Raw genomic sequence first — 12196 nt, forward strand, 5'->3', positions numbered from 1 at the left:
TACTTCGCGACTTTGATCATTTGGTGTGGCGCGATGATTGGTGAAACAACTGTTTCGACCTCGTCCGCCCAGGCTTCAATCATAAGAGGCGAACGAATCCTGTCACTACACAAAGTGCACATTGCTCAACTACTAGCCCGTGTCTTGAGCGAGGTAAAATAGAGGCACAAGAACCAAATCATGTCTTCGCAATCCTTGAGGTTGTGTGCACAAAATAGTTGCTTTTGTTGCAGGACCAAACTCGCACAAAATTCTCCCCCATTGTACATTTGGAGTTGCTTGTATAGATGAGAAATGGGGTTCCGAGCGACTGGCGAATTGCATGACTCGGATATACAAATCATGTCTGGTCAGCCTTGCGCAGCACCAGGATAATCGACCTTGTCTTTGTAACACTTCTCAATCCTGCATTCTCACAGCTCGTCCTTCGTTTTGACACTTCCTTCCAAGTATCCTTTTTTGACGATGCTCCACTTCTGCAGACGATCGAGGATTTCGAACTCCCTCTTCAGCACTATTGATCCGATGGCATTCCGGTACCGCTGGTAATGATCCTTGGCGACATGATTTTCCTCGATCCATTCCATATCTCTGTTCCAGACCTCCGTGATGCGGAACGTGCCGGGCTCCGATGAGAAATGGAAGACGTCAAAATATATACACTCGGGCATGTTGCATGTGGCTTCCCATGCTGGTCGAAGAGCTTCGATGAATTTATCGACGTTGCTAGGGTCGATCTTGTAGGTAACATGGAAAGTAATGCCCTCGTGAGGGATTTGAAGTGCTTTGGACATATTGGCGAGACAGAGCCAAATGATTCGGATCAATGGTCGAAACTGAAATGGATAGCAAGGGGCCACAACTTTATGCAACCGTAGATTTGACCTGGTACCGATGGGGTTGAGGCTTTTTGTATGGCACGAGCTTCACATGATTGGTCCCCGGTCAACCGGTTGAACTCAGGCCGCTCGTACTTGTTTAGTCCGGCAATTAACATGTCGAATGTTGGAATATCAAACAAGGTTCTCGAAAGTGGAAACATCTAGTTACGCAGCCAACCGCATCAATGCGCTGACTGCAGAGATCTGGGCCATCAATATGATACGCGTCTACTACAAATCAACGTCGAAAAGCACTTGGGGCCAGTTGAAACAGATCTAGGGGGTCAATCCACCGTCAATGGTGTAGACTGCACCGGTTGTGAACCCAGCATCATCACTCAACAGAAACGCAATCAAGGCTCCAACTTCCTCTGGCTTCCCTGCCCGATTGATCGGAGAGGCACCCTTGTCGCTCTCAGACAAGTTCACCTGGCGAGCAATGTCCAGCATCTTAGTATCGATACTTCCCCTGCACGAGTCAGCCAAAAAGTCAAGGTCGAGCATGGAAAGGACCGACGGGGCAATCGCATTCACTCGCACATTCCGATGGCCATTCTCAATGGCGGCAACCCTGGTCATTCCAATAACAGCATGCTTGCTGGCGCTATATGCGAGCATATTAGGCATGCCCATTTTGCCCGCGACGCTGGCAGTATTGACGATGCTTCCTCCATCCTCAACATGCCGTAACTGAGCACGCTGGCATGCCATAATGCCCTTCACATTGGTTGCCATTACCAAATCAAAATCTCCGTCCGTAACTTCGTGCGCAGCTTTCAATCCAAACTCCTTGCCCACTATTCCGGCCAGATTCACAGCTCCAGATAGCTTTGAGAAGTGCTTAACGGTAGATGCGATCCACTCGTTCACTTGTTCGGAATTTGAGACGTCCAGTTCGGTCGTGAGCACGTCTCTCTTGTACGTGGTGCGTATCTCTGCGGCAATACGATCCAGAGCCTTGAGATCCCTGTCGGCTAATGAAAGGTCCGCTCCTCTGGAAGCAAGAATAACAGCAGTGGTGGATCCAATCCCGCCTGCAGCTCCGGTGACAGCGATTACTTTGTCTTTGAGTGAGGCCATGACTTGCAAGGGAGAGAAACAGGGCTGGAGGTGGCAAGAATGCTGAAGCAGTGTATAGAAGTAGAGTAAGAGGATCACACAACGGTCTCTATGTTCAAGTCAATCATTGCCATTCCTCTAAAGAAAAAAAAAGTATTCGCCCAGCAATGCTAACAATAAGGCCTCCGGCGTGTCCAGGCATCTGGTGGCTCATGCTGCCACAAAAAGCGTATTTGGGGACAGGATTCTGCTGAAACGTGTTGGTTGCTTCGCCCTTACTCGATTTAAGCCACCAATCACGCTACCCACGGTTCATGTGGTATAAATTCTTAGCGAGACCTCCATCTTCCGACAGTACATAGCATTGCGGATCTGTATGGGGGCGGGGTCTCCCCAGCGAACTGCGGATGCGGAGGCTTGGAAGACTGCGCCGAGTACGGGTCCCCAGAATCTTCCGGGTTGATTTGGGGTGCCTAGCCATACCCACCCACCTTGGCGCTAGCATCCCTGTGAAATTGAGAGGTAAAAGTGTATTGGAACTAGCTAAATCTATGCGCCTTGGGAGGCTGCTTTTATAGCCACAATTACAAGCGGCTTGGCATATTTCACATCTCCATGCTGGAGTATTCGAGGTCTAGCTGTCTAGCCTTCGCTCGCCAGAGTCTTATCCACAGTCGCTATTTGTGCAATATTGTATTGATGTTGAGATTTGTATTTGCAGTCACATTATAACATAGAAGAATTTACTCATGGTAGCATGTTCTGTGAACGATTCAGATGAAGCTTTTCTGTACATTGGATTCGTCCACAGCATCATTGTTTCTTCGGCATGAACAAATCCACCTTCTCATACTGTGGGAAGAAGTTTGTCTGCGCCTCTTTCAGATCCTTCAAGATGACCTGTCTTCTCATTTCTGATCTGATTGTAGTCTTGCATGGGAACTCATAGGGACACATTGTGAGCCCCTCTCTATAACCTGTCTCGACGGTGGTGTCGAGAGCAACCAGCTTGCCAGTCTGTGGGTCGATTTTCTTCTCAAAATTGAAAGCCCAGAGCAGCTTGGAAATGGCATGCCACAGATTTCTGTCTGCGAGGTGAATACCTGGGCACAGGCGACGACCATTGCCTTCAAAACGACGTCAGTGACAGAGATCAATCAGGCGAGCATAGACCTACCGAATCCGTAATGGTCGCGATTCTCATAGTCGGCAGAGTTCGCATATTCGGATGACAATGCTATTCGTCCTTTGTAATGATCGGGGTCGAAAGTATCGGGATCTGGGAACTTCGTCTCATCGTGATGTAGACCCCAGACATTGACAAACACAACCGTGCCTTTTGGGAGTAACTTGCCGTCCACCCACTCATCTAGGACCGAATCAGAAAGCACTGTAAGGTCAGAGTTGAACGTACCTTCGGACAGCGCATGTGGGAATCCTAAAGGCGCGGTGGGTCGCCATCTCATTGTCTCTTTAACAACAGCTGCAACGTACGGCATACCGTCGTAGTCGGACCAAACTGGAATTCGAGTCTCACCCACAACCGCATCAATTTCCGCCTGTGCCTTCTTCTGCACCTCCGGGAAAGCGAGCATTGCCTGTACGAAGGAAGCCAAAGTTGAAGCCGTAGTGTCGGAGCCTCCCTTGAGTGTGACACCAGCAAGCAGCATCACATTGTGATTAGTCAAGCCGCTTTTCTCATTTTGATCCAGAATTCGATCTGCAATACAATAGACAGATCCAGTCGTCGCTCTTCGTGTTTCGACAGCCTTAAGAAGCCCTCCATATAGACTGTGGACTTCGTCATGTACAACTTTCGATCGAGTCAACCAATTCCCCAAGAATCGCTCGGGAATCCACTTGAGGAACGGAAATAGATCCACTGGAGGAGTTGCGCCAAATTCATTTATCCTTGCCCATAGCTCGACGATCTCGTTGAGTTTCTGCGTCCAGGGAGCCTCAATGGATGGCGTTCGAATTCCGTACACTTTTGAAAATTAGTATCTTCTTCACAAGATGGCCTTCCCTTGTGGCACCTACCGATACACATAATGATACTATTGCTGTACCTCTTGAGATGGAAAACCCAGTCATCTGGATTATGGAGCATATCGTAGAGTAATTGGACACTTTCAGCTTGGTGCAGCTTGCTGTGCTCCCTGTCGCAAAGAGATTCGGTCAAGTCTTGATGGATCAGCTTCCTCATTAAGCGCCATCTCGGTGTGTTATCCATCATCAGCATATGGTCTCCCTCGGTAATGAGATTCTGCGTGACCAACGACACAGGCCGGTTGCTCGAGGTCGAAGCTTTCTTGTCCAGTAGTTGCTTGACGATTCGTCGGTCGGTGAGTACAACCACAGTGCCCGGACCCATCTTGAGACTGAACATGCCCCCATACTTCTTTGCCCATTCTGTGAACCTGAGTCTGGGTGAGAATATCTAACCCGTGCGGGTGAATGAACAAAACGTACTGCAAGTATGGCTTATGCTTGGGAAGCTGGTGCATATTTCCAATGATTGGCAAAGTGGGTGGGCCTTGATCATCACATCAGGTCGTGCCTCCTTTGCTCTTGGGACTAACATGCTCACCATTGGGTAAGTTGCGACCTCGCCTCCCGGAAGAACAGAAGACATAAATGAGAAAGCATGTCGAAAGGACAACGCTGCTCAGAAACAGGTAGGTGGTCATTGTGATGGGGATCAGGACTTTGCTCGCTGTCGCTGGATCGAAATCTTCTTAGCAGCAATCCGGTTTCGTCGGTATTGCATCTTGTAATATCGTCTATAAGTAACAAGGTCAAGCAGGCTCTGGGGTTCCGTCTTCGAGTCGGGGCATGCAGCTTGACCGAGCTGGAACGAGAACGTCTAGACCGATGTGGGAATGAACCCTTGGGGTAAGCGATGGGCAATCGGAGTCTGAACTACAGTGATATTCCTGAGAAAAACTGGGTACCTGAGGCTACGGTTGGTGGATGAAAAAGCCTCGGATGCTCGCGACGTATTCGGGTCTATGCACACGACACAGGTCACAGATCAAGTCATACCTATGTTTCATTGATTCGTTTGCCTTGCCCACAGCTTCTCATTGGGAAGCCTGACTCTAGTTGGTCCGGTACATTGCAGGTGAGGAGGACTTCGAGACTATGGCAATCACATTCGGTACGTCTCAGCTTGGAAGAGGTCAAAACCTCCTGCACGAGTTTGATTGCGTGTCATGGGCCAAGGGCTTCACTGAATGGCGCCCTGCAAACCACATGGATATAGAATCAGCACATCCAGTTATCTTCACTTGCGAATTGATCTCAAAAGTGTTATGATCCGCTCTCATGCTGTTTTGGAAGCAATGTCATAGAGGCCAATTTCTCATATCAGGATTACGCAGATTTTGAGGCTGGCAGGCTGTTTGCAGAGAAACAAACTACTGCGCTGCTGCCCAAGGACCAGCTGTGCAAGATTGGCGCAACACTACTGCGCAGTATATCCTCCATCAACTACAAATGCTTGACCTGTACAGAACGATGCACCTGGTCCTCCCAAAAAGACATACATTTTTGCAATTTCCTCCGGATACGCCATTCTTCCCCAGGGAGGCATACCACCAATCTTCTCTGTCTGTGAATTAGCTTGCGATTTTCCTCCGCCGAAGACTGGCTCCAGCATCGCTGTCTTTACCCAACAAGGCACCACACAATTGATATGTATTTTGTCCGCCGCGTAGTCCAGAGCCGTAGCTCTCGTCATCATGAGGACCGCTCCCTTGGAACCACAATATGACACCGAACCAGGCGAACCGACCATCCCATTCACGCTGCACGTGTTTATGATCCAGCCTCTATCGCCAGAAGAGTGAGGTGTTTGCTCCAAAAATTGTGCCGCTGCGTGTTTGATCCCCAGGAAAACGCCCCGCACGTTAACGGCCAAATCTTTCTCGAGAACGCCGTCGTCTATTTGGTGGGGCTTGCCAAGTTGTCCGCTCAAGAAAGACTTGGATTTGAACACGGAAGATATCCCGGCATTGTTGACCATGATGTCGAGGCGGCCGTAATGTTTGACCGCAGATGCCACAGCATCCTTGACAGAGTCTGAGTTGGCGACATCACATTGCACGAACACTGCCCGGGGTGGGGATCGTGTGGAAGCATAATTCTGATTGATCAAGTCGACAGTTGGCGTGACCTTGTCTATGCCCGCCTCCCTCATGGTTTCCGCATAGACAGGTGCATGTGGTGGATTTGGGGTCAAGTCTGCCACAACAATATACGCGCCGGCAGACGCATACGCTTCTGCCACTGCCCTTCCCACACCGGAGCTGGCACCAGTGATGAGAGCAACTTTATTGGAAAGGTTACCGATGTCAGACATGTCGATAAATGCTGATATCTCGACTGTGGATCGATTTGGCTGGCGGGGTATGGTGCCTCACTTATCTACCTTCGGGGTCGAATACGCTCTGGGCGATCTTGTACAAGAGCGTTCCTTACAAGCACCATTCTCGAGCATATAATAGTGTTACGTTGAGGCCTGGGGCCGTCATGCCGTGAGGCTTACTGGTCGCGGAGAGGTTAGCTGTTCAGCCCATTCAACTCCACGATTGCCGCCCCGGGACCCCTTCGCGACCAGTTCATTCATCGGCCTGAGGCCTCAAGGTTTTCATCATGGTAGACTAGGAGTGCCGCAAGATCATTCAAGCACACTATACATCACAAGCTTGTGGTGATTGGTCTAGGCCTGGGTAGGTGTATTCTTGCAACGAGAAGAAGAAAGGAGGGCTTTTCATCTCTGGGCTGAATCTGGCAAGATTCACTTGGTCAGGGCTGAACAAAGGGGGAAAAAAAGATTGTTTCATCGGGTCCCGGGTCGAGAAATGTTGTGATGAGAATTCGGAGTTCTAAAGCTCAATCGTATTCGAGTGCAAGAGTTCTTGCACAAGAACCTTTGACTTCTGGTCTTTTTCTACGCGTGATATCTAGGTCTGCGAAGATATGGTTTTTATCGACCTTCTGTGTCACCAATACACTTCGCGCAGCAGGCTCAAGTACACCCACCGTCTCTTGGAGACGGTGCCCTTCCCTCATACATTCCATGGTCCATCCTTACTTTCGACATCGTCCGAAAGATACATGGTCATCGAGCTGCGGTCTAGAAATTGCTCCTCATCCTCAATTGTAATCTTGGTGAATTCTGGGTTTGATTTGCTTCTCAAAGACTCGAATAGTTCCGGATCCTTGTACCACACTTCCATGATAACATCATAGCCGCCGGTAGTTGTTGGAAGTGGTGATGACATGCCATCAATTTGGGTTAGATAGCGGCGAGAGTACCGCAAAACACCAGGCAGCGCGACGTGCTGTTCGAATAATTTGACATGCTTGTTCTCATAATATTCTCTGAATGCTTCCACGGATATTCCTGGCTTCCTCTTGAACAGACCGACGATTTTGAGAACAGAAGATTTCCCAGCTGCCTACCACGTGTGGTTAGCTGTGCCATTGATAACTGTACCAAGGTAACTTACACCTTTGGCGACTGATGAAGCCATCTTGATAGTCTGAGAACCACTGGGAGCGTGCAGGGCAATTGCAATTCGAGGGAAACTGCAAGCAGTTTGCAAGCAAGCTTTGATCTAGAATGCTTCCGCTTCTTTCTCAAGACGATGCTACTCAAAAGGTCCCGTGAAGGCGGTGATATTCTAGTTGCAAGCCACAAATTAACTGGGGGTTTGCAAGGTTCTTGACGTTCGCCGAGGGTGTCAATTGTCAGCAACATATGCAAGAACATACGGTAAATAATGGGATGTAGCTGGACTGTGCGGCCGAGGGACCATGCAAGCCCCCATGCTTTACCGGTAGCAAGAATTTTTCGTCTGGAGCACAGTCTTCTGAGTTTGACTACCAGTAGCTATCTCACTAGTGATTGATATTGGACTAGTCCTCGAGAATGAGCTGGTTCCGATTGGATCGTAAGGAAATGGGCCCGACACTAAGGTGTTTGCAGGGTCCTTCCCTCAAGTTGGAATGGGAGTAAAGGTCTTAGCGGGCCGTTCTGGAGTCACGACTCACGAGCTTTACTAAGGAAAACTAGATGGATCATTGGTGGGATGCGAACATCTGGCAGCTCTTCGGGGCAGAGAGTTCTAGTGTCTATGGGCCACACGAGCCAGTAAGAATGTTATACGAGGCCGCTGGTAGGAGCTTTCCTTGTGTACAGTGGTAACCCGGCAACGGTGCGTGAATCAGCAATCAAAGGGAAAGTGCTCAACCTTGTCAGTCGCTGCAATCCCTTTGTAGGCTCGAAACTCCTATATTCATGCGTTACTACAATCTGTGTACTTATTGCTTTGCAATATGAAGACCTGCACGGTATCCAAACACCATTGATGGTCCCAAAGTCAAACCCCCCGATGGATAACGTCCTTTCAAGAAATGATTCGAATCCGCACCCACGGCGTACAGACCAGGCACTGGCTCACCCGAGTCCTTCAGTACCTGGCCGTCCCTGTTTGTGTCTAACCCATACATAGTGATACCGTTCCCAGAGTAGAGAGTTAACGCATAGAATGGACTCTTCTCCAATGGTGCCAGGCTCGGGTTTGGCTTCACTTCGAAATCTCCATATGCTTGATCGAACGATCCATCCCCTCGCCCGAAGTCTTCGTCTTTACCTTTCCTAGCGAAGTCGTTAAACCGCTCAATTGTAGTCGACAGGTTGTTAGGATCAATCCCAAGTTTGTGCGCAAGAGCAGGAATCGTTCGAGCGGTGATGAGATAGCCGCGTTTGATCAGGTGCCTGATAGGGTAGCCTCCTGGTAAAGCCATACCCATTCCGTAATTCTGAAGGTGCCGCTTATCACCAATCAAGTAGGATACGCGAACTCCAGCCTCATGAGTCGCTCGTCCTAGATCCTGGTATGATGCTGCTTCGTTTGCAAATCGTCTACCGTCGCTGTCCACCATAATCGAGCCTGGCTTTGTGATAGCAGTTGCGAAGTGAGGATAAGATCGAGCCGGCCCTTTCGGAGGGCGTAATATGGAAATGGGCGACCATAGAGCAGCATTTTCCCCGAGCGGAGCAGGTAACTTCCCTCCACTTTCAAGCCCGAATCGCAATCCATCGCCCACATTTCCCCGAGGGCTGACCGTCCAGTCGGGATTTGATAGATATTTGCGGCTGAGTTCGGCAGATCGCGCAAATCCACCACTTGCAAGGATGACTCCACGCTTTGCATAGACTCTCAGCTCTCGGTCATCTTTGTTGATAACCATGCCAACGACCCGACCATTTTCCAGGAGTGGCTGTACCGCTGGAGCGTTGTTCCAAAGTTGGACACCAGACTCCGTGGCTTTCTCAAACAGTCGACCAACCAACGCATTTCCGTTGCATAGCTCAGTTCCCTTGCCCCACCGCACACGGTCAGCTGCGTATCGCAGGACCCCTCTAGTGACTGCCGAAAAGTTTTTCCAGCTTCTGAATGGCTGTCTCCAGGTATTCAGGGCAAGTAGGTCAACCTGTAGAGAACCAAAGGCACAGTAGCCTTGTAGAGGGTAACGTATTTGGTTAACCATTCCTCGAAGTCTTCGCCCGTCGTATGGAGCATTCAAGACAGTCCTTCCGGCCTTGCAAGCACCGTCGAGATGCATATAGTAGTCCGGAGTTGGCGCAGCAACGAACTGCGTTGCCGAGTTGCTTTCCAGGAACTTGACCATTGCTGGCGCGGCTTCTAGATAGGCAGATATCATAGGTTTGGCGGCATCGTATTCGTCTTTCAGATAGTTTCGGAGGTACGTATCCGCTTGTTCTGGCGTATCTTTAAACCCTGCGGCCTGTGACACAGGATTCATTGGTACCCATAGAGCTCCTCCAGAGTATGCTGATGTGCCACCGAACAATTTCGTCTTTTCAGCGACAAGAACTTTCTGATTTCCCGATAGTGTTGCGGTTAAGGCAGCTGTCAACCCTGCCGCCCCCGAACCGACGACTATCACATCAAATTCTGTGTCGTATTTGGGTACCTAATGCTCGCGGTCAATGTTGCCACAGTCTTCGGTGCGGCAGGTCTGATACGTACATCTACCACATTTGCATATGTGCGAATGCCGCAGGGACTCTTCGCTAGCTCTCTGACAAGAAATGGCTTCGACCTGACGTATCGGATCGCTCTCACATCAAATGGAGACTGAGGCCGCAGTACTGTTTTCCACATGATGCTTGCCGCTGGAATGCTCAGGTGCATACAAAGGCAAGATCCAAACAGCAAATAGAGAAAACAAAATGGCAGCGCCTACCACCACCGGTCAATGACACTGACGGAGCTGCAAATGTCGTGGTCGCGAGAAGGAACCAAAACTCGTTGACCAAGCTTTCGAAGTTTCGCCGCAATCTTGTCCAGCCGCTTCCACGAATGCACCCCAGTTGCCTCGATTTCTGGAGATGGACTTAAACATGGAGTGAGGGCCATGGATTGGCGCCGCATGCAGCAGAAGGCACAGAACGGGGAAAAGACTGAGGTACCCCCAGAGACGCCCTAGGTGGGGGCACAGCACTGGGGGCCAATCGGAACGTGTGGGGTCTTGGCAGACGCATGAAGCCGCTTACTAATTGCCCAAGACCGAAAGGCCCAAGCAACGACGTGATGGTTATTTCGCGACACACTTGAAAATATTCAGATTGAAAGAGAGGATAGCCTCTTGCACTGCTGGCGAGCCGGTAAGGAGCCGTTCATGTTGGGGGTTACCGGTGGAGCTTGGCGGGGGCTCACCAGGCTCTGCTGGGTGTGTGAATAGGCTGCTGACTCCGTGGTTGATTACACCACTAGGTATATATCGTTGAGAATCCATGGAGAACGGTAGGTTCGTAACGAAAAGCGTTCATTTTGATATTTGGCTTCTTGGATTCAGCGCTCTACAGCCTCTGAGACTCTTGGCCCACGAAGATTCACAATGACTCTCGAGGTTGACTTTCCAGCCCCACTCTCGCCCACCCCTTTTGCTGGGAAGGTGATTGCAGTTACGGGAGCAAGCTCTGGTATCGGTTTGGCTACTACACTTCTCCTCTGGACACGTGGTGCCACAGTTTCCGCCATGAGTAATAACGCCAAGGGAATAGCAGAGCTAGAAGCGGCACTCCAAGAAAAGTCGAAGGAGGCCTTACCCGGCCAGAAGTTCTACACCAAGGTGGCCGATGTTAGCAAAGAGGGCGAGGTCAAGGCTTGGATCGATGAGACCATCGACAGGTTCGGCCATCTCGACGGGGCAGCCAATATTGCTGGCGCCGTCCATAACTACAACAAGATGGCCGATACCGTCACAGAAGACTTCGACTTCTCGATCGACATGAACACAAGGGGTGTATACTACTGTATGCGGTCCCAGATTCCCCACATGAAGTCTGGATCAGCTATCGTCAATATGAGCTCGATCTCGGCTACGCAGACGGAACCAGGCATCAGCTTGTACGGCGCTTCGAAAGCGGCAATCAGTACCTTAAGCACAGCCACAGCGACCGAGTATGGACCTAAAGGGATTCGGGTCAATGCTATTGCAACAGGGTTGACACTCACGAGGCGTCTCCTGAGTGTCGCGAAAGAATATGTTGAACCTGGAATCCAAGCCACAGCTCTTAAGAGAGGAGCTAAGCCTATGGAACAAGCGCACACTATTGTGTTCTTGCTGAGCGATGAGGCAAGCAATATCACGGGAACTGTAGTTAGATGCGATGGAGGTGCACTTGCCCTCCAGTATTAGTAAAAGAAAGCTGTGGCGTGGAGACTCTTGCAGAATAATAAAAAGAGCGTCCAGACCAGGAGAATCAAGCCAAAGCTGTTATTTGGCCTAACCAACCAGTTGTAAGCGCCTTGATGATACAATCCAGGTTTCGTTTAGAGACTGCTGGAAGCTTCTGGGCTCTTTGTTAATTGTGGCGCAGATTTTACAACGAGCTAGACATCTCAATGACACTGTGAAATGTTTCTGCTGCTGAGGAGAGCAGGGTATCGACAAAAATCCACAAAGGGAAGAGCAATGCCTTAATAAAGTATCAGCCTATCCGCTGCAGGATTCGTTGACGGTCTTGGATTCTTCATCGAAATGGTAAGTTAGCTACTCACCGACTAAGCATAGACAAAGTGCAGATTAACAAGGTCAATCTCATAGTTGAGCAATCCTCGTACGATCACCATGGAGTCCGAATCGTCTTCTTCATCAGCAACAACAGAACCCTTCGACAACACCTACGACTTCCTCCTCGCAGAAGTGTTCAC

General features: G+C 49.8%; 7 protein-coding genes across 7 annotated transcripts; 1 reads left to right on the plus strand and 6 right to left on the minus strand.

Moving 5' to 3' along the window:
* Positions 1-413: 413 nt before the first annotated feature.
* A1O5_00407 (uncharacterized protein) lies at positions 414-794 on the minus strand (the record flags this gene model as incomplete). Its single annotated transcript, XM_007741026.1, has 1 exon — positions 414-794. The coding sequence occupies one exon, from the start codon at positions 792-794 to the stop codon at positions 414-416; it is 381 nt and encodes a 126-aa protein (XP_007739216.1).
* Positions 795-1157: 363 nt separating this feature from the next.
* A1O5_00408 (uncharacterized protein) lies at positions 1158-1961 on the minus strand (the record flags this gene model as incomplete). Its single annotated transcript, XM_007741027.1, has 2 exons — positions 1158-1350; positions 1399-1961. 2 exons carry the CDS (start codon positions 1959-1961, stop codon positions 1158-1160), a joined length of 756 nt encoding a protein of 251 aa, XP_007739217.1.
* A 792-nt stretch (positions 1962-2753) lies between these two features.
* A1O5_00409 (uncharacterized protein) lies at positions 2754-4314 on the minus strand (the record flags this gene model as incomplete). The annotated part of the gene is made up of 4 exons (XM_007741028.1): positions 2754-3067; positions 3118-3309; positions 3355-3927; positions 3981-4314. The coding sequence occupies 4 exons, from the start codon at positions 4312-4314 to the stop codon at positions 2754-2756; spliced, it is 1413 nt and encodes a 470-aa protein (XP_007739218.1).
* Positions 4315-5406: 1092 nt separating this feature from the next.
* A1O5_00410 (uncharacterized protein) lies at positions 5407-6303 on the minus strand (the record flags this gene model as incomplete). Its single annotated transcript, XM_007741029.1, has 1 exon — positions 5407-6303. One exon carries the CDS (start codon positions 6301-6303, stop codon positions 5407-5409), a length of 897 nt encoding a protein of 298 aa, XP_007739219.1.
* A 709-nt stretch (positions 6304-7012) lies between these two features.
* A1O5_00411 (uncharacterized protein) lies at positions 7013-7480 on the minus strand (the record flags this gene model as incomplete). The annotated part of the gene is made up of 2 exons (XM_007741030.1): positions 7013-7405; positions 7457-7480. The coding sequence occupies 2 exons, from the start codon at positions 7478-7480 to the stop codon at positions 7013-7015; spliced, it is 417 nt and encodes a 138-aa protein (XP_007739220.1).
* A 790-nt stretch (positions 7481-8270) lies between these two features.
* On the minus strand, positions 8271-10141 carry A1O5_00412 (uncharacterized protein; the record flags this gene model as incomplete). Its single annotated transcript, XM_007741031.1, has 2 exons — positions 8271-9950; positions 10007-10141. The coding sequence occupies 2 exons, from the start codon at positions 10139-10141 to the stop codon at positions 8271-8273; spliced, it is 1815 nt and encodes a 604-aa protein (XP_007739221.1).
* Positions 10142-10877: 736 nt separating this feature from the next.
* A1O5_00413 (uncharacterized protein) lies at positions 10878-11681 on the plus strand (the record flags this gene model as incomplete). The annotated part of the gene is made up of 1 exon (XM_007741032.1): positions 10878-11681. The coding sequence occupies one exon, from the start codon at positions 10878-10880 to the stop codon at positions 11679-11681; it is 804 nt and encodes a 267-aa protein (XP_007739222.1).
* Positions 11682-12196: the final 515 nt, after the last annotated feature.

This window comes from Cladophialophora psammophila, assembly GCF_000585535.1.
Source record: "Cladophialophora psammophila CBS 110553 chromosome Unknown aczJe-supercont1.1, whole genome shotgun sequence".
NCBI lineage: Eukaryota > Fungi > Ascomycota > Eurotiomycetes > Chaetothyriales > Herpotrichiellaceae > Cladophialophora > Cladophialophora psammophila.